At 48.1% G+C, this 20,736-nt stretch overlaps 2 protein-coding genes and 1 pseudogene across 9 annotated transcripts in view; 1 reads left to right on the forward strand and 2 right to left on the reverse strand.

Annotated features, from left to right (window-relative positions):
* Positions 1–7,108, reverse strand: Pofut4 (protein O-fucosyltransferase 4). Its single transcript, XM_004846288.3, has 3 exons — positions 6,203–7,108; positions 5,479–6,104; positions 1–2,923 (listed from the first exon to the last, which is right to left on the reverse strand). Exons 1-3 carry the CDS (start codon positions 6,914–6,916, stop codon positions 2,776–2,778), a joined length of 1,488 nt encoding a protein of 495 aa, XP_004846345.1. The 5' UTR covers positions 6,917–7,108; the 3' UTR covers positions 1–2,775.
* The window catches only part of Sec24c (SEC24 homolog C, COPII component), a 27,079-nt gene continuing 13,413 nt past the window's right edge, over positions 7,071–20,736 (reverse strand). For 2 of the 8 annotated variants that reach the window (XM_021259627.1, XM_013072888.3), the window contains 21 exons: positions 19,831–20,003; positions 19,260–19,631; positions 18,897–19,033; positions 17,512–17,580; positions 16,039–16,150; positions 15,679–15,806; positions 14,526–14,664; positions 14,184–14,299; positions 13,890–14,014; positions 13,562–13,750; positions 13,032–13,125; positions 12,703–12,819; positions 11,098–11,268; positions 10,309–10,405; positions 10,065–10,210; positions 9,737–9,875; positions 9,470–9,588; positions 9,194–9,373; positions 8,776–8,967; positions 8,479–8,568; positions 7,071–8,310 (listed from right to left, as the gene is read on the reverse strand). In XM_021259627.1, coding sequence (XP_021115286.1) covers positions 8,170–8,310; positions 8,479–8,568; positions 8,776–8,967; positions 9,194–9,373; positions 9,470–9,588; positions 9,737–9,875; positions 10,065–10,210; positions 10,309–10,405; positions 11,098–11,268; positions 12,703–12,819; positions 13,032–13,125; positions 13,562–13,750; positions 13,890–14,014; positions 14,184–14,299; positions 14,526–14,664; positions 15,679–15,806; positions 16,039–16,150; positions 17,512–17,580; positions 18,897–19,033; positions 19,260–19,631; positions 19,831–20,003 — 3,046 coding nt within the window. In that variant the 3' untranslated portion in view covers positions 7,071–8,169. Of the gene's footprint in view, positions 8,311–8,478; positions 8,569–8,775; positions 8,968–9,175; positions 9,374–9,469; positions 9,589–9,736; positions 9,876–10,064; positions 10,211–10,308; positions 10,406–11,097; positions 11,269–12,702; positions 12,820–13,031; positions 13,126–13,561; positions 13,751–13,889; positions 14,015–14,183; positions 14,300–14,525; positions 14,665–15,678; positions 15,807–16,038; positions 16,151–17,511; positions 17,581–18,896; positions 19,034–19,259; positions 19,632–19,830; positions 20,004–20,736 lie in introns of all 8 variants that reach the window. The other 6 variants (XM_021259626.1, XM_021259629.2, XM_087184682.1 and 3 more) reach the window with 3 other exon arrangements.
* Positions 11,464–12,556, forward strand: LOC147825566 (putative uncharacterized protein ZNRD1-AS1 pseudogene; annotated as a pseudogene).

Below are 20,736 nucleotides of genomic sequence, written 5' to 3' on the forward strand. Positions count from 1 at the left end.
GACATATAAAAAGCAATTTATTATACAAAATGAAACCCAAGATAATATAAAATAGCAACACTTGTAGTCAAGACAGGAGCCTGTGCTCCACCCTCACACTCCAACAGTGTAAATAAAACAAGATTCCTGTCAGACACTTCTACCACCAGTAACTACAACTGCAGTGAGTAGTACACTGCTTCTGTATAGGATGGAACAGGCTGGGCCCCAGACCAGAGAAAATTCACATTGCTTTCTTTCTCCCTAGGAAAAGCAAAGCTTTAGTTCGTAAGTGTGGCTAATCCTAGTTCTTTCCCAGGTGGAAATGTAGCACCTGATTTACTCTTTTTTGTGAGTACTTTAATTACATGGTGATAGGAAAAAAGGTGAAAGTATGAGAATCAGTACAAAGCAGGCCTACATCACCAGCAACAACTGTTCATAAACAAATGGCTCACTTTGTACATAAGTGCTAAAGGAATACTATTTGTGAACTGGTGTCCTTAGGCAAGAGAGATAAGGATGATTCTGCACCTTGCATAACCATCACTTGTTTTATTACACATAATGAAATCTGAGTCTTAACCTCTTTTTGCACTTGTACAATATATATTTTGCACTGTCAATAGGCATCTGCATTGAAAAAGATTGCAAGCTCAGAAATGAGTCCTATAGTTTCTTTTGCAGGTGCCAACTATATAAAATTTTTACTTTTTCCCCCCAGTACCAGGGATTGAACTCAGGGCTTCACACATGGTAGGCAAGAGCTATACCACTGAGCTATATCCCCAGACCTTTTAAAATATTTTTTTAAAAACAGGGTCTAAGTTGCCCAGGCTCACTTCGAAGTTGCTATCCTTCTGCCTCAGCCTCCAGAGTAGATGGAATTACAGTCATGTGCCATCACATGCAGCACAAGTATTTTTTTTGTTTCTGTTTTGTTTTGTTTTTGAGATGGTCTCGCTATGCAGCTCAGGCTGGCCTTGAACTCAAGGCAATCTTCCAGCCTCAGTCTCCCCAGTGCTGGGATTATAGGCATGCACCACCACACCTGGCTCACAAGTATATTTTTGAAGGTCTGTCCTTGCTTGTTCTTTTCTGCAAGAGACCAAACAGGGTAAGGAAACTTTCTATGCTATTATGAAGGACATCTTTTATTGAATAAAATCAAAGGCTAGGTATGTAGTTCAAGGCAGAGCATGTACTTAGCATGTACAAGCCCTGGGTTTAATCCCCACCACCACACACACAAAAAAAATGAAATGAAGAAAGGCAATGAAATCCAGCCTAAACTATAGCTTTTCTTGTTCATATCCTTAGGTGTCACAATATTAAGCATGGACCTTAGTTGTTGAAGCATCTAACATGCATCCATCTCTCTATATATGTGCATGTGTATGTGTGTACAGACACAGATATGGATATACAGATATATAAATTTACAATCAGATATACTGATAAGCTATGGAACTTCTCCAGTGATAATTCATTAATACCTTACAACGAGAGTGGCTCTAAGCTCCAAGGGATCCTTTCTTGTTCCACTATCCCATGAGAAAAAGGTCATGGTGTCAATCATTAGGCTGTATGCTTAAACTGGATCAATAGAAGAGTTTGGCAGCATCCCCAAGTCCACTAAGGCTTTTATTTGGCCAGTCACTTGTGGTGGCTTTAAACCTCTTGCCTTGCCTTCTCTTTGAGTTTAGGACCATGGGGGGCTCCATCAAAAAGTAAGTCTCAGTAACATAACATTGTATAGAAGAATATGTGTAAGTTGGACTGTTCATCAACTTTTTCTGCCAAATTCTTAAATCTAAAACAAAATAGGACACTTTGTTAAATTGACATGAGATATATTAGCTGTTGAACCCATTTATGAGATGAGAAGAAATCCGATGTAACCTAAATACAAAGCAAACTAGCAGTAAGAATGACGGCAAGATTTGTGTATCTCCATCTGAAATTGGGAGAAGAGGTCTAAAACCAAAAAGAAAAAGCCATTTAAAATAAAAACAAGCTGGGCATGGTGGCATATGACTGTAATCTCAGGACTTGGGAGGCTGAAGCAGGAGGATCACCTTGAGTTCAAGCCAGCCTGAACTACATAGAAAGATGCTGTCTCAAAAACAATAACAACAGGGCTGGGGATTTAGCTCAGTGGTTCCGGTGCCTGCCTCGATCCCCAGTACCAAAAACAACAACAACAAAATTGACACAAAAGGCAATTAATATAAAAAACACAAACCTATGAGCCAAGTGCCCTGGTATGCACCTATAGTCCCACCTATGCATATGCAGAGGAGGAGATGGGAGGACTGCGTAAGGCCAGGAATTGGAAGCCAGGCTGGCAATATAATGACACCCTATCTCACAAACAAATAAAGCCCAGCAGAGATTTTGCCTTTCTACCAAAGTAACAGTTCATAAAGCTGATGAAGAGATTATTGGAGAAAGGATTTGGTGAATAAAACAGAAGTTTTAAGGTGTAACCTGGCCCACCTTACCTCACAACTGAGAGGATGAAACAGCTAGAGAAGTGAGCAGTCTTTGAAAAACTCCATTGGGACAGTGAGTGTTTCAGGCTTCTGTTTCCCACTGAACCAAGACCTAGATGCTTCTCTCTCCTGGAGGAGAAGCTCTTTTATCACAGGCTGAGACTTTACTACACATCATTAAGATACAATATTGGAGGATATAACTGAATCCATGATAAGACAGTGTTTATTAAAGACTTGTGCAGTGGATGCTCTTTATGTGCCATGGTGGAATAAGATCTTCAGTATTCCAAGATAAAGATTAGAGATTTTGGTTCCTTTTCATGAAGATCTCATGTAGGTAATCCCAAAATTTGCTCTGCTGTGTTTCATTGTTGTAGATCATGGCAGTCAGGGCTTCCCCCTGGTACAGACCTTGCCAGTAATCTTGCAACCACATCTCCTTCCAGCTGAAATGACAAAATGGGGTGTAGATTATGGAACCACAGCACAGAGATGAGTCCTGCCTTTCTCTGGGGCAAAAGGAATTCTAAGCAGCAAATACAAGATATCTGGATAGGACAAGACTCTGTGTGAAGCCCAAATAACAGGAAGTAAGCCACAAACAAAGATACCACACAATCCACCCAATGTGTTAAAATAACTGACTTGCTGGCTCTTGGCTTTACCACTGAGTTACATCCTCAGCAGTTTGTGTTTTGCTTTGTTTTGTCTTGTTTTGTTTCAGACAGGGTCTCACTACATATTCCAGGCTAGCCTTGAACTCACAGTGATCCTCCCACCTCAGCCTCCTAAGTCCTGGGATTACAGACATGTGCCACTGTGCCTGGCCATCCTCAGGACTTCAAAAAATGTTTTTTGAGACAGGGTCCGCTAAATTGCCCAGGTGGGCTTGAATTTACAATCCTCCTGCCTCAGCCTCCCAAGTAGCTGGGATTACAGGCCTAACCTAGTGTGGCTAGAGATGAATATTTACTTTTTTTTTTGGTACCAGGAACCGAACTCAGGACTTTGTGCTTGTGCGGCAGGCGCTGGAACCACTGAGCTAAATCCCTGGCCCCAATATTTCAATATTTACTTTCTTGATGTTTTATATCTTTCCTCTAGTAAATCTTTCTTTTTTTTGGTACCGGGGATCGAACTCGGGTCCTTGCGCTTGTGCGGCAGGCATCGAAACCACTGAGCTAAATCGCCGGCCCTCCTCTAGTAAATCTTAATATTGTGTGCAACTATATACAAATTACTCCACCAGCAGGACCAAACTGCTATAGCAACACACTGTATATAAACAGCCCTCTGCTGCCATCCACTGTCCAGCCAGGCCACTACAGACCACAGTAGAAGCCTCTTTTTTCTCCTGTTTAATCTTATCACCTCTCTCTGAAAAGGTGTGGCTTGCTGCAAGTGGCTTCAATATTTTCCCACTCCACTTCCCACACAGACTTCAGCATCAGTGCCACCACTTTGTGCTACCTACAATGGTAGCTTACCTCTTTTCCAACCACACTGCCCATCAATGTTTGTTCATTTATTTTTGGTACCAGGGATCAAACTCAGGACCTTGTGCTTGTGAGGCAGGCACTGTAACCACTGAGCTAAATCCCTGGGCCTGCCCATCATTGTTAAATTTTAGTCTTTTGAAAACATTCCTTCTATGGTGAACATAACTGATCCAAATCAAGGTAGGTTTTATGTATGTGTGTGTGTATGTGTCCTGGGAACTGAATCCAGAGCCTGGCTTTGCACTGAGCTACATCCCCAGTCCATTTTCATATTTTATTTTGAGACAGGGTCTCACTAAATTGCCCAGTCTGGGCTCATATTTGCAATCCTTCTACTTTGGCCCCCCAAGCAAACTGGGATTACAGGTGTGCTCCACCACATCTGGCTTAAAGTAATTTTAAGAGTGAAAGGAAGCCTAAGGCAGTCGTGGTGATGCACACTTGTAATCCCAGCCCTTGGGAGGATGAGGCAGGAGGATCATCACAAGTTCAGGGACAGCCTGGGCTATATATAGTGCGAAAAAAAAACAACCGAAAGGAGATGGGGATGTAACTCAGTGGTAAAGGTCTGGCCTAGCAGGTGCAAGGTCCTTCAATCCCTAGTAGCACTCAAACCAAATTGAAAAAAAAAACTTTCAAAATATTCATCTCATCCTAGGCTGGGAATGTAGTTCAGTGGCAGAGGTGCTTGCCTAGCATTTCAGAGCCCCTGAGTTCCATCCTTAGCAACAACAACAACAAAAAAGGCCAGGGATTCAGCCCAGTGGTTCCGCCACCTGCCTCGAAAGTGCAAGGTCCCAAGTTTGATCCCTGGTACCAAAAAAAAAAAAGTGTACCTTTGTATCTCCACCCCCATACAGAAGGTGCTCAAGAAGCTGAGGTTGTTTTTTGGGTTTTTTTGAGACAGGATCTCAGGGTGTTGTTCAGGGTGGCCTCGAATTTACAGCGATCCTTCTGCCTCAGCCAACGGAGTGCAAGGATTAGAGGCATTCACTACCACGCCCAGCCAATGAGGTTGATTTTTAAGGACACTCCAAAATTCCTCGACTGGCATTCGGACTATTTACACCCTTGCCCTAGTTCATCTGCCCAACTTTTCTCTCTCCTTCCTCACCTCCTTGCATAGGCCCTCTGCTCTGGTTCAAGCCTTTTGTTTTGTTTTGTTTTTTGGAACCGGGGATCGAACTCGGGTCCTTCCGCTTGCAAGGCAGGCAGTGGAACCACTGAGCTAAATCCCCGGCCCTCAAGACTTTTTTTATCACTATTGCAAACACTGTCCACTCAAGGTTATTTTCATGTGTTGTCACCTTGATTGTATTTTACATCTTCATCCTTTTCAGTTAGCCTTACCTCACCAACTACTCCACACCTTGCAGGCAGAGTGAGCACATGTCATAACTTCCTCCTGCTCTCCTCAATACCTTGTACTAGTTCCTGGCTCACAGTAAGCAAATAAGTAATTTAATCTGACAGCTGCTCAGGCCCACACCAGCAACCCCTACCTGTCATTCTCAGGAATCTCTGCCACGTTGCCAAAGCCAGGTGTAGGCACCGGGCAGTCCATGTGTGAGGGCTGGGCAATGTGAGGTTCAGGGACAGGGACGTCACTGAGAGAAGCAGCATGGGCCTTCTCAGCTTCTAGCCGAGCCAGTTCATGGTCACAGACAAAACATTCGAAGCCGTTAAGGTAGTTAGGAAGTAGAGGGTCGTTCACTCCCCACTCCCGCTGCTTCAGGCTATCCAGGAGGAACTGGTTGGTGATGCCCCCGGGTTGCTTGTATGCCAGGTATTTCATATATTCCTCATCATTCTTGTCCAGAAAGTCAATAAACTCCGCCAATTTCTGAGGGGACTCAAAGTCGTCGATAAGGATGATGGAGTGGTTGTTGGGCATCCAGTCCCTCACAGAGGGGGAGCCGCGGTACACGGGCACAGCTCCCAGGTGCATGGGGCGCCAGAGTTTTTCGGTCATGTAGTCGTTGCAGATGGCGTTTTCCAGGGCCAAGTGGAACTTATAGCGGGACAAGAAGGCCAAGAGCTCAGGATCCTCGGTAGTGGCTGTGGATGTGTCTTGCAACCGCGCGGTTGGCAGCTCCTTATTCTGTAGGCACTTCCCGTACGAGTCCACCTAGGTGGAGTAGAGAGCGGCGGTCAGGAGGGCCAGTCGGTGGCCTTACGTTCCCGGGGTCCCGGGCTCCCCCCACCCCGCCACAAGCCCCCACGCACCCGGATGTAGCGCATGAGCTCGCGCACGTAGCGGTCGCGGTCTGCGGGCACGTCGCAGTGGGACTGCAGGTAGAGCACCGGCGCGTAGCCGGAGCGACGCCACTCCGTGCGCTCGTAGAGTGGAGGCGCCGCGCGGCGCAGGTAGGCGGCCCCGGGCAGCCACTGCAGTGGCAGCGGGTAGTCCGAGTGGCGGCTGAAGGTGGCGGTGAGATTGAAGAGGCGAATGCCCGGGCCGTGGCTCAGCAGGAAATTGTTGAGAGGCGACTCCTCGTGCAAGAGTACCCAGCTCTGGTGCGCTAGGCGGGGGAGCGGCGCCTCTGACGCGCGGAAGTCGGTGCCGTAGAAGAGCAGGGCCCGCGTTCGTGAGTCCGCCCGCACCCGTTGATCCCGGGACGCCACGCACGCGCCGCGCGCGCACTCTATGCGCTCTGAGTCGCCGGGGAAATGGGGAAACAGCCCCGGGCTCCACCACAGCAGCACCGGCAAGTTCACAGCCTCCTCCGGCCCCGACTGCGGGGTTCCAGGCCGGTGCGCCACCCCTACTGCGCCCAGCGCTGAGGGCGGCCGGAACACTGCGCCGTCCCACGGTTCCGCCCATGCCGCCTCCCCACCGGCCTCGCCCTCCGCCACAGGCCCAGGACCGCTGGCTGAACACACACTGAGTACCCCCAGGGCGGCCAGCACGGACCCGGCATGGCCGGCCGCCATGTCCATTCCTGCAGCCGGTACCCCGCGTCAGACGGCACCAGACCCCGCCCCGCAGTCCAGAGAGGCTTAGGCCCTACGACGCGGGACACGCAGCGCATGCGCAGCTCTGCTCCAACAGCGGGCGGGCCTGAAGAGGCCACCCCAAATAAGACGAAGCTACTGGTTACATCTTATTTTATTTCTTTACAAATTAAAGATGCATTGAAAAATAAACCAATGAAGAGAAATGAGAGGTCCAGAGCAGGGGCATCCCAGGCTGGGAGCAGGCAAGCCTGGCCGCCATCGATCCTAGCCCTTGTCCTGCCCCAGGCAGTTGGGTTGGAAAATAACTGTCAGCCATTTGGTCAATACCAAAGCCCAAGTGGTGTCCCTGTGGGAGAGAACAGGGCTCCAGCTGCCTCTGCCTCTCCCCAGCAACCCCTGGCTTGGAGAAGCGTGTTTCCAGTAGGAGCTGGGTGGATGTGGGCTGGCTCTGTGAGGTATTGCAAGTTGATGATCAGGCTCCCTACAGAACCATCCAGTGTCCGGGGCTCTCCAGCTGGAAAGGAGGCTGGGATCTCTCCTAGGTGTGTTAATACACTTTGCAACTTAGTTCCCAGGCTCACTCATGTCTCTGAAAACTTGCCTCTATCCACGAAGTGATCAGCAATCATTGCAGGGGAGAGCACACGCAGTGGAAGCAGAGAGAGAAAGCTAATTAACCACCCTCAGTAACTAACTTGGTTGCTGACCACCTGGCCCAGAAGCACTAACCACTTTTCTCTCCACCACCTATGGGTATGTATGCCAGCTCTTGTGCACCTACATGTTTTATCCCTAATATAGGAAGTTGTTGATGACACTGAGCAGAATTAGCCACTCCCTGTAGTAACCCTGGGATCCGTACTACTCCTTGCCTCTGCCTGCTTCTCTTCTTGGAGGCTGGTCCAAAAGGACACATATTGCCAGGGTCTGGGTGCCTCCAAACCCCCAACACCAAATCATATACAGTGAACTGAGAAACTACATTCATTAAAACAGGATTAGCAGGAAAAGGAGGGTAGAGTGAGGGATGGGACACCTTCCATCAGCAGGACATGACAGAGTGGTAGGATACTTGAGCCCAGAAAGAAGGTGTCTCCTCATATCTCCCCCTCCCCCTAAAGAGACTGAGGTCGGCTTACGTGACTTATAAGATATGGAACTGTCCCAATTTCTCTGCCATCCTGGGGTACTTTCTGGAAGCTGGTCTGGGACCCTGTGCCATTTAACCACTTGCTTTAGCTCAGTAGCTGCCGAATCTCCTTGTGCATATGACAGAGAAAGTCCACATAGGATTCTCCCCCACTCAGGCTCTTGTCTTCCACCAGGAAGTTCTTGAACAGCATCTCCAGCTTGTCTTCCTGTTTCACCACAATAAGCTACGGCCAGAATGTGGGGTGGTGAGGCAGGGTCAAAGGGAATTAAGCACACCCAGAAATCCCATGACCTGGTCACTCACTCCCCACCCACCTCCCAGGTGAGAACTTGAAAGGTGAGAAATTCAGGGTTCAGATCAATATTACCTTCATGTAAAAAAAAAAAATTACCTTCATGTACCGTGCTCTCTGTGCCCTTAAGCTATCAATGAGACCTCGAACCTTCTTGGACAGTGGATTATCCAGAACTGGCAGGACACTCTGGAACACAAAATTAATTCATCCTTAAAGTACTCTGAGTTCAGTGAGGAAGGGGCAGCACAGACTTTAAGTGTTATCAGAAACAAAGCAGCCTGGGAGAATGACAGCACCCTCCCTTCCCCATATAAATACTGTATTGTATTGCCTGATAGATAAGGTGACATGTCACCACAAACTCCTTCTACACCCTTGACTCCTGGCCCTCACCAAGCCACTGGTGATCTGACTGAAGGAAGCAACGCTGAAAAGGCTCTGGACGACACCTTGTTGGACACTTGCTCCCACCCAGAGGAAGAGGTTGAGCCCATTCTCCAGTAAATATATATCACCACTGCTTAGACGCTCTTCAGATGCTCGAACTGCTGGTAGTTCAGTGGTACTCTCAATGGGAGACTTGGTCTAGACAAAAGCAGAGGCAAAAGGTCACCAAGGACCGTAAGACACACTTGCTCCCTTCCACACATACAAATACATAGAACTTAGAAAGTAAGTCCCCAGACACCAACTCAGTGGTCTCAGTAACTCTGTGTGAAATGAAATTCACACAGATAGGATTAACTGTCTCCCTTCCTCCTAGAAGCTCTTTTCTCAAAGCAGTGTCTCATACTCCAATCCTCAGTCGCACCAGTGGTAGAAGCCGAGGGTAGAAGAAGACATTAGTCTCAGCCACATCCATGGAAGTAACCAGCTGTCGAACATAGGCACGATCGTCAGTAGTGACCTCAGCTCCAGGCTGCAGGACGTCACTCTTCAACACACAGTTCAGGTAAACTGGAAGTAGCTTCATGCACTCAGGAAGGATCAACTGGGGGATTTATCAAAATAAAGTCAATGGTCATGAAAAATCTCTCCCAAATGCAAAACTGTCCCAGCAACCTCTCCACTAATAGGCTTGCCCTACCTGTCCTGCAGAAGAGGGGCTGGCACAGTTCTTTCTGTAACAGGCAAGGATCTGGGCACACTGGGTGATGAGAGTGTCACGCACAGTCTTTATGGGGCTATTCAGGACACCCCGGTATGCTGGATGGGGAAGGGAAGGTAGCACCCATGGTCAACCATCCATTACATGTGTGTTCCCAGCATGACACCTACCCAGGCATGTTGAATCGCTGACCAGTCTGGACCATCTCTCGGCCCCAAACCCACCCTGCCCTGCCTGCACTCTCACCAAACTTGGCCATGTAGTTGATGAGTGTGTCAGTCTCACAGTTCCGATACAGATCAGCCAGCTGGGTGCAGCAGTTCAGGGCCAGGTTGTGGATGCGGAGCCGACGCTGCCCTGCACAGCTGGTATAAAGCAGGGCACACTAGGGGAGGGAGAAAGGGGGAGCTCACACCCCTCCCTCACAAAAAACCTTAGAAGCTGCCCCTTTGCTGTATTATTAAACGGAACAAAGGCATGAGCCACTCCTCCCCCAGCTGCTTCATCCAGTCCTTGCTATCCACTCATCCTCTTCCCAGCACCTCACCAGCCCCTGCCCCCACCCGCCTGCCACCTGCAGGAGGGCTCCACTCTCTTCATTAAGTCGATCATCATGCTTGAACTCCACAGTCACTGTCTTGTCCCCATCCAGGCCCGCCAGCTCCACATCTGTTGTGTTGCTCATGTAGAAACCACCAAAAAAGTCTATGGCACGGATACCTGAAGCCACAGGGTCAGGGTCAGGACTAGAGGCATGGCAGATGCCATGTGCCTTCCTTCTCAGGTTTGCCCGCCACCTGCTCTTTAACCAGACCTACCGGTGCTCGTGCGGACCCTCATCACAGCATCAAAGCCAACAACCTTCTGTACATCACGACGAAGGTCACTCAGGAACCGTTCCTGGTCATTCTCCACCTGCAGTCCCCCAGGCCCCAAGTCACATCACTGAGTACAGAGCACACTCTGCAGTAAGTCTCCTGCCCCCTTCCACTCAACAAGCCTGCTTAATCATAATGACAGGGAGAATGAATGACGACAACAATAGTGATAGCTTTTAAGCATCCAGGTACGTGCCAGGTACCACACAGAATGCTTTACATATAATTATTTAATTCTGTAGACAAATCTTAAATAAATATTAAAACTCCATTTTACAGATGAAAGAAAAAAGAAGTAATTAAGTAATTTATCCTAGGTCATAGAGCCAGAAAATGGTGGGGCCAGGACTGATTCCAAGACCCAGTCTCCTAATGACCGCACTCTCAGGGTTCATTTCACACTCCCAACACAATTTTTAAAAAATTGTGGTCATGGGGAAGGAAATCAGGGTCTTGGCACATGCTAGGCAGGCACTCTACCACTGAGCTACACTTTTACCCTTTTTAAATTTTTATTTTGAGATGGGGTCTCATTAAATTGCCCAGGCTGGCCTCACATCTGTGATCCTTCTGACTTGGCCTCCCAAGTAGCTTGGATTAAGGGCGTGAGCCACTGTGCACTAGCAACACAATTCTTACTCGTGAGTCAGTAGCTAAAAAGCCACTCCAGATGTAAGCAAGACACTCCCAACCCTGCTGCCACCTCCCACCCAGAACCCCACATTGTACCTGAAAACAAGCATATTTGTAGACAGAGCCACCAGTGAGTTGGGGCACAAGTGAGAGCGTGGCCACATCCACATATTGGTTAGGGAAGAGGAAGAGGTCAACACAGCAGCCTTGGGCCACACACTCTTTGGCCAGAGTCTGATACACACCTGTCTGAGGCTGGAACAAAGTCTGGGGAGGAGTAGAAAAAATTTCAAATATCTCAGCTCTGCCCTCTTTTAAAACTGTGTATGTGATCATGTAATATGGGACAAATACTTTTAAGACTTCAGATCCGGTGCCAGCTACAGACACGACTAGATGTCACCGGCTAGAGCGCCCGGTGGGCGCGGGGCAGCGAGCGGCGGGCTAGAGCGTCAACAGCGCCTGGCAGCGGCTTGTTCGTGACGTCATAGTCAGTCGCCACTCTTCGTCACTGAGCCCAAAGAAGGGCGAAGGTTCGAAGGGAGTTTGAGATGCGGCTGTCGCCCTGGGCCTGTGACCTCGAATTGGCCTGGGCTAAAACGTCGAAAGACCCTAGGGTTGCTGCAAGTCAACAGTCCCCACTGGAGAAAAAGATCTTGAACCTAGGTGGGATGCATACAACAGCAGCAAGATACTTGATAACTCAGAAACGTCAAGAGGAGTATGAAACACTCTGTAGGGAGCAAGTTCGTTCTCTTGACTACTGGCTTGGCAAAGCAGAGTCCTACTATAATAAAAGAATAATGGACATAATGGAAAAAGAGGCAACAGGTAATGAAATGAAGATGAAAATGGAGGAGGAAACAATCCAAAGCATAGAGGAACAAAAGCATTACTATGTAATACAAGAGAAGGGGGGGTGGGGGGGTGGAGGAAACAGAAAGGCACATACATCAAACAGGCCAGGCCAGGCCAAAGGATTTAAGAACAGAACATTTAGACAGCTACAACCCCTCAGTGAAACGTTACCAAAAGCTACTCCAGAAAAACATGGTATCCGGAAAGCACAGAGAAGAAAGGAGGTAAATGAAAGAGAACAGATGAAAATTAAGGATCACCAGGAATGCATGATTCGAGGGAGAGAACTTACACAGCAAAGACTCAAGGAAAGAATCCTGAGAAAAAGCCAGAGCCAGCCACCTACATGTGAAAAGTGTGGGAGAGCACAGAAAGACATCAGGGAGCTTGAGAGAGTCACTGCATATCCACTTTTCCAGCCATGCAGTAGAAGTTGGGTACAAGTGACTGTTCTTATGGAAAAGTCTCAGACTAGAGAGGAAGTGGATTCAATTCTAAAACCAAGTGAAAGAAAACGCTTGGCTCTACCCCCCTTTTTGGGACATCAAATAGGAAAATAAAACATTAATAAATGTCAGTAAAGTTTCAAAAAAAAAGACTTCAGATCCACTAGCTAGGAATTTGCAGTAGTAGTAACAAGTGCTCTTAAAAAACTCCATCAAAGGCTTTGGGCTAAAATGAGGTATAGATGGATATAGGAGCGGAGGAACAGGCTGGCAGTCGCAGATGTGACACATGATAGGGAAGAATGCAGTCCCTTAAGAAAGCTAGGAGTGGACACTGAGCAGGGTTACCACCTTCCTCTATAATGGAAAGGCCTCCCCACACCTTCCAGTCCCACACCTTCTCTTTGTCTGTGTTGATGAGCTTCCTGTCATCTCTGTTCTTCAGCTTCCCTGGGGCCTCTGCAATGGGCAAGGACGTGTGGAACAGAAACAGCTTTCCTGCACACTCGGCAGCCTAGGAAAGAAGACAGCACTACTTGTTCATTTCCTTTATTTACCCATTATTCATTCATCCCCTCCTGCACCACTTATTAAGCACCAAATGTCAGACAGCCTGATTTACTGGACAGCCATCAATCACTGAAGAAAATGGATGCAGTATTCCAAGGGGCCAAAGATGATCAGAGGAAACTGAGACAGAGGAAGTTGTCAGGACTCCAGCCTTACCTTCAGGGCCTCCATCCCAGCCTGGATAACTGGTGCAAATACTGTCTCTGTTTCCCTTGTGTCTGCGAATATTTCTGGAATCTGATCCAGTAGGCTGAAGAGATAGGTGATGGAAGACAATCAAAATTGCTACCCAGATTCCTATGCCTCATTCTCAATTCCCCTAAGAGTCACCTGGCCCCCAGCTTGTGAAAATTCCTGAGCCATAGCCCCTGCCTCCCTACAGACTCATCTGCCCAACTACCTGGCCATTTTGGTTTCATTTTGCTTTTTTCAGTCCTAGGGATTGAACCCAGAGCTTCTACCATGACAGCTAAGTACTCTACTGCTGAGCTATATCCCTAGCCCTTATTTTTTATTTTGAGACAGGGTCTCGCTAAGTTACCTAGGCTGGACTTACAAACTTGTGATCCTCCTGCCTGAGTCTCCTAAGCACCTGGGAATACAGCCATGTGCTACCTGCCTGGCTTCCTGTCCTTCTATGGCTGTACCTTCTTCACTCCCCTTCTCCCCCACAATCTGGATCTTACCTGGTGATGACTGCCCGAGACTCACTGACATTGACCAGAAAGCCATCCAGCAGTGGCACAAACATGTCAGCCACATCAGATACAACCATCATCTGTGGCTGGGCCAATGAGCTCTTCACATTGTAGAAGTGGAGCACCTTATTGTAGGTGACAAAGCCAACATGGATTGCTGATTCTTCTGCCCCCTCCCTGTAGAGGATGACATGGTTACTTAGATTTGCTACCTTCTCCACCAACCACAACTTCACAACACTGGGCTCTGCCTGCTCTGTCAACCCGGACACCCCACTATTAGCCAAAGGAAAGACCTCAGCTCCACAACTCTCACCTAGGTAGGTAGTCTAACAGTGACTTAAGCTCCTCACAGAGGAGCCTAACGAGACCAGTTCTGATGGCATTGTATGAGACGTCAATCATGAAGATGAAGGCAGGAGGGCTGGGTAACTTATTGTTCTGCAAAAGGAGGAAATGTTGGAAGGAAAGGGGCCAGGTGAGCTGGACAGTTGACGAGAAAGTAGCCAGCATCAAGGGGACAAGGAAGGGGTGAAAGAAACGATAACAGCAATCCTTAGCTGTTTCATTATCCTCCACCCATGGCTCCTCCCCGTCCCCCTTCTCTCACCTTGCAGTAATCTACAGTGGCCAAGAATTCATAAGAGCCCAGGGATAGCTCAGGACGGTCATAAGCATCCACACGTCTGCCGGTGTGATCCAGATGTTGGAAATACTGGGGAGGAACTGTGGGGAGTATGCAGTGTGTTACTCAAAGGGGCTATCCTCAATTTTAGTACACTTGGCCCTAGCTGAGCTGCCTATCACTCCACTGCCCCATATTCCCACATCCCCACATATGCCCTATGTTTCCAGCTCCTGGAAAATGGACCCTCATCCATCTAACTAGAAAGGAGAACAGTTAAGATGTCATCAGGACCTTCCCCCCAAATTCCAGCTTCTACAGCCATACCATCATTGATACAGCTGCAAAAGCAGCACTGGAAGCGCCTCCCTCCCTCGATGAACTGCATGAAAGGGCACATGTATGCTTTGCAGCGATTGCAGCGCAAGGGGCCAGATTCCCCATGGTCTACGACATACGGTGAAGCCTAAGGAACAAAGGGGAAAGGGTCAGAGATAGAGGGAAACTACAGTGGTTGAGACATATGGCAAAGATGAGAAGGAACAACTGGAGGGAAAAGGGGGATGGCTCAGCTATTCTGCCTGGGGAAGGAGCACAGTGGAAAAGAATGAGGACATAAGAGGAGGGTAGTGATCATAGGAGAATGTCCAAAGGAATCTACGTTCCACCATTCCCTCTTTTTACTCTCATCCCAGACTGTGAGGTTGGCCATAGAAAGCCAGGGGCTGTTTAGGGTGTACAAAGATTAACCAGGATTTTTGTTTCTGGCCTTACACACACATCCCTTCCTCTCCTGCTCTAGGGATCTTGGCTCCTGCTTTCTTCCCTGACACTTCTCCCCCTCACCCAATTAATAAGCCAGGTAGATGTCACCCTGTAGATTATGAGAACAGTGTCCAAGCATCCCCACTGGGAATGAGAAAGAGAAAAGAAAAAAACACAGAGGAAGACAGAGAAGCAGAATATAAACTGCTCCTTGAGCTTCCAGGTCCAGAGAATTGTATCTTAAATCAGATTAGTGAGGCATGAACATGGGGGTAACCTGTCAAGGCCTGAAAAAGAGTCGCCTTGCTCTTTTTTCCACACTGGTTTCAGGGACCAGGAGTGACAGATCAGGGTCCAAGCCATGTGAGGGATGCAGTATTGAATCCTAATATACCTTTTCTCTTATATGCTGTCTTAACATCCTTAATCTACTAGGGTGACAGGACGGCATATAAGGAAAAGAATGGTTATCTTCTGGAGATGACCATGCAATGAGAGGTTCCTATATCCATCTGTCTTCCCCAGTTCCTCCTATGAACCCTGGTCCATTTCTTGGGCCTTTGCTATCATCCCTACTATTCCTCCAGCCTTGGGCCCTGGGAAGGAAAGCTACTGAAGACACTGCCCTGTCCTGCCTAATCAAGATGTCTTCCACCATGCCAACCAGGATCACCCCGGCCCCCTTCATTATATTTTAGCCCTTTCCCTGACTTACCTCCTCTTGGGGCAGCCTTGCCAGGGGCTTGATGACAGCTGCCAGGGGCACCTGAGCCTGCTTAGCCATGTCAGACGTGCAAGGGATGTTATAGGATGTGCATCGGATGTATCGGGGACTTGCATTCCCTGAAAGAAGAGGTAGAAGTCCTGGGTCAGATCACAGAATCCCTGAAGATACCAGTCCTTCATCAGAGATTTAACCCATCACCTCCACAAGTGCTTGAGTTGATGGCAGCTTTCTCCGTAGATGGACTTGGTAGAGGAACTAGTCTTTGGTTAAAGACTGCCAAAAGCTCCAGCCAGAAGCTGGTAACCTTGGAGCAAAGGTCCCCGTAGGGAGGATGTATGCCCTTCTCACCTTGGTCTTTCACCAGGAAGTTGGTGGTGACTAAGGGTGGCACCTGGCCCCGTATACCAGTAACAAATGGCTCTGAAGCCCGGTTGTTCCTATCATCTTCAATGACCTGAATCTGCAGAGAAGAAGTCAGATGAATGAGATGATAGAAGAAAAGGACGTGCCGACTCCCACAGTGCCAAGAAAAAGAACACAGAAACTTAACAGTTTGTCAAAGAACACTTCATGGGCTAGGCCTGCTCTCCTTCCACTCTACAGCCAGCAGCAGGATGCTGGATAGGCCACACTGAGAATGAGCTTCTTAATGAACTATTCCCTAATCCCCAATCGAAGATGAGCACCCTCTCACTCCTCCCACTCCAGGAAAGTTCCAGCTCTGATCCCAGACCATTAGACATGTTTAGAGTCCACATCCCTCCCCCATGGAGCCTTCCCACCTCCTCCCCACAAGACACACTGAGTCAGAGCAGGAAAACAGACAACGGTACCATGTAAAAATGATTCTACCTGGAATGATTCTACACTCAATGAAATTAACAAAGGACGGGGTGAGGAGAGAATTAAACAGCCAGAAATGACCAGGTAAGGTGTGGAAGCAGATGCTGCCTTCCTTTGAGGTAAGCATCAGTGTGCATATATGGGAGAAGAAGCTATGTATCCAATTCTTATAGCCCAATCCTCAGCCACCCACATATTGGGGGGGGGGGGGTACCGGAGATTGAACTCAGGACCTTGCGCTTGCGAGGCAGGCACCAGAACCACTGAGCTAAATCCTCGGCCCGCCACCCACATTTTGACAGACACAGTGAAAATTAAATAAACAAACCAAAAAAAGGATATGCAAAGCTGGTAATCAAACCTTTGTGCAGGCTGGCGACCTTTGGTCAGTTACTTCAAGATGAGTTTGATAAAGCCCAAAAAGTAAAAGCCAAATAACTAACCAGCAGCAAAAAGGGGTAATGCTTAGAAATATATCAGACTCTCCTGATGAGAAAGTGGCCCACACTTTCCCAAACTAGCAATCCCCTCCCCTGTAAGAAATGCCAGTTTGGGACATCAGGAATCTGTACATTAGTAGCCACCTACACAAAAGTTTCTCTACAACAGGCTGTAGACAAACCCAAAGTGAAAAGATCTATTGCTCGACATTTGTCCTGTTCCATCACATGTCATAGGCAGGTTCCTGGAGGAGCCAGCAGAACTAAAACTGAAACTGAGTATGTCATCTGGCCATGCCCAAAGAGCCTGACCTTCTACCACCCCATACTCAAGGCACTGCTAACAGCTTGCTACCTCTTCATTACATGGTGACTTGAGGCATGCATATCCTTCAGCTTGGAAAAGTGAGGATCTAGAAGGGCTAGGGGAAGAGAATGGAGAGGGATGGACATGGTGGATGAGGTGGTGATGAGGTCACAGGCATGCATGGGTGGCACAGGGATGACAGGCGCACACAAACCCACCCCCTGCACTTACTGGACTAGGAATGGCATCAGGGTCTATTCTGTGCCTGGTTTTCTGCTGAGGAGGCAGCTCATTGAGTTGCTTTTAGTGTTTTAATTTTAAAGGCAGCAGGGGAATATAGGGAGGGAGACAAAAGAACAAGAGGCAGATGTTACTTCTCTCAACCCTGATGAGTTAGACATGAACAGCTGGAGCCCAGCTCAGACTGCTGAAATCAGGCCCTCTTACATCTGAAATTCCAAACCTCAGTGGCTCAGAATATGATGTAGCAAGATGTGGAGAGGGAGCAAACAAGAAGCAAGCAGGCCTTTATAGGAGATGGTGAGTGGGAGAAACCTTAAGAAGAGGAATGTTCCCTCCAAAAGGCCAAACCTCCCATCTAAGATCTTTTCTTATATGGGAAGAAGCCTCCCTCACAGCCAATCAGATTCCCCCACTGTAAAGGGGGGAAAGAAAGAGGGACTGCTCAATCCTCACAGGTTCCTCTTAGCCAATAGGCTCCCTCACCATGGTGGGTCCTCAAAGGAAGAGGGAAAAGAACAGAATGAAATATGACAATGGCTAAGCATGGTGGGTAACTGACACAGCAATGTTACAGACAGGACTATAAAGTGGCCCCTACACAGGAGTACAGTACAGTCCCAGCCTCTATCCCAAGTCTGCTCAGGAGAGACTAAGGATGAGTGAGGTTTACCCACTTCTTCGGAGAAGCAGCTGCCTTGTGCCCATGGGTCCTTACACACACACACTTGCCCTCATACACTGTGATTCACTTTTCCTATCCACACCACAAGGGCTACCAATACAAGTACTGGGAACTTCCTTCTCCAGCACTGTTCAAGTAGGAATAAAGTGCAACCAGTGAGGCTGCCCTCTTCTGAACATCTAACACCAGAGAATTCCCACCTGCTCTCCATTAGGAAGAATGCTAAACTACTAGGTCTAGGAGCACACGACCCAGGGCTGGGGATTTAGCTCAGTGGTTCCGCTGCCTGCCTCATAAGCACAAGGTCCCAAGTTCCATGCCCAGTACCAAAAAAAAAAAAAAAAAAAGAGCACACAACCCAGTCACTACTCCACTGAAGGGCAGAGATGACCATGCCATGTATGCCCAATAGTGACAGAACATAGCCCTCCATCCAGAGCTTTACTGACACTGCTGCTCTCTCCTGGTTTCGTTTCCTTCCCTGTGCAGCTGTGGAATCAAACTGCCCAAGAATGAAAAAGAATTCTGAAACTTCAAATTGTTCAAAGACTCAAAAATTACTTCTAGGTTTTAGGTCCACAAAATGAATAAAAAAGGAAAATTATCAGAACATGCTGTGCAAACATCTCATCTAGGTCGATTGGCTTATCTGGTAGACATAAACCCCTTTCCCACATAAGCATCTACTTACAGGGCTGGGGATGGCATCAGGGTCCAGGCGCTTAGGAGGCAGTGGCTGAGGAGGCCCAGGCTGACTGCCAAAAGTGGGTGCCCCAGGGTAGGGGCTTCCATAATTGGGCTGTGGGCCCCGGCCTGGTCCAAAGGAACCTGAGAGACAAGGGCATAAGTTGATGAACTTACTTGTCCCTTCTTAGGGCCTCACGGAAATGACTAGAATCCTACAAACAAAGAATTACGAGGTACATTAATGCCTGGTGAAGTCATTCACAGAGACCACTATCTGAACTATGAGGAAAAAAGAATGTCCTGTAAACCTCACACCCAAGGAATGATGCCTTCAAGCTATCCATCTAGACCTTGGGGAAAAACTCACCATTTTGTTGCAGTTGATAACCCGGCTGCTGGGGGGAGTGCATAGGTGGCAGTGGTCCTTGGGGCCCAGTCATCTGGGTGCCTGGGGGCAGAGCTTGAGGAAGAGGTGAGGACACATGGTTGGGGTGGCTTATGGGGACACCCCCAAAACCCTGTCCAGGTGGAAGTGGACCAGTCATCGAAGGCATCCGAGGACCCCCTGAAGCTGGGGGTTTGAAGCTGGAGGCCAGTGGGGGTGCAGACCGCTGGGGAGGCTGAACCCCAGGATGACCTTGGGTCTGGCTAATGGGAGGAGCCTGGCCCTGAGGATAGGAGCCATATGGACCGGAGTTAGGGAAACTTCCTGAGGCTGAGGCCAGCGATGTTGGTGGTCCTGAGGAACAGAAGAGGTAGAGTCAGAAGTCATTCTGCCTCCTTCAGCAGATCGCTTCCCACAAAAGAGGGGGGGATTATGGCTGCCCCATCTTCTGGAGCTCAGAGGCACAGGAAATAAGAGATCCAGGGGTACCCCCAGAGCCTCATGCCTCTAGAAAGAAGGCCACAGTAATATTCCTGTGGTCAGCACTACTTACCATAGCCCAGCCCTGAAGGGGGAGGAGCTGGGGCCATAGCACCACTGATCTGCATTCCGGCCAGCTGGGCAGTCACCTGTGCACTTGTCGGGGGAGGGCCATAGGGCTGAAGCACAGCTGGCTGGCTGACTGCAGGAGCCAATGGGGATCCAAATGGCTGAGACCCAGGGAGCCTATATAGAGAAGGAATGCAGAGGTGATTGGTGGGCTGGGCTACCTGCAAAGATGTAAGCAATGCCACATCACACAGGAAGCTACGTTGTTTGGCATTTTACCTCATCCTGAGCTCTTTTATGGCTTCATAATCCTATATTTGTGGGCCAATGACACTTCTGATTATCTACACTTGAATTATTTGTAGCAAATCTTATTTTCCACTAGATTCATTCCATAAACATATGGCAAGCACTCTCGAGTCAAATACTATTTAATCTGCTAATTAAATTATTTCCTCCTCTGCCCCAATCCTTTGTTGACAAACTACCTTAGTTTTTTTGGATTCTTTTTGTTTTGTTTTATGGTACTTGGGATTGAACCCAGAGCCTTTGTACTGAGCTACATCACCAGCCCTTTTTGTATTTTTTGAGACAGGGTCTCACTAAACTGCCTAAACTGAGCTCAAACTTCCAATCCTCCTGCCTCAACCTCCAGGAATGCTGGGATTACAGGAATGCACTACATCTGGTTCTGAACGACCTTGCTTTTTTTTTTTTGGTACTGGAGATCGAACTCAGGACCTTGTGATTTCAAGGCAGGCAGCGGAACCACTGAGCTAAATCCCTAGCCCTACATTGCTTTTTTTAATCTGAAGCCTCAGTAGACTTGAAAGAGAGGGTACACATTAAGCACGCATACAACAAGCACTTGAAAAATCCGAGATCAAACAAATCCAGTCCATTGTTCAAC

This window comes from Heterocephalus glaber, unplaced genomic scaffold, assembly GCF_053883595.1.
Source record: "Heterocephalus glaber isolate CG9 unplaced genomic scaffold, H.glaber_assembly_v1.0 deba00001497, whole genome shotgun sequence".
NCBI lineage: Eukaryota > Metazoa > Chordata > Mammalia > Rodentia > Bathyergidae > Heterocephalus > Heterocephalus glaber.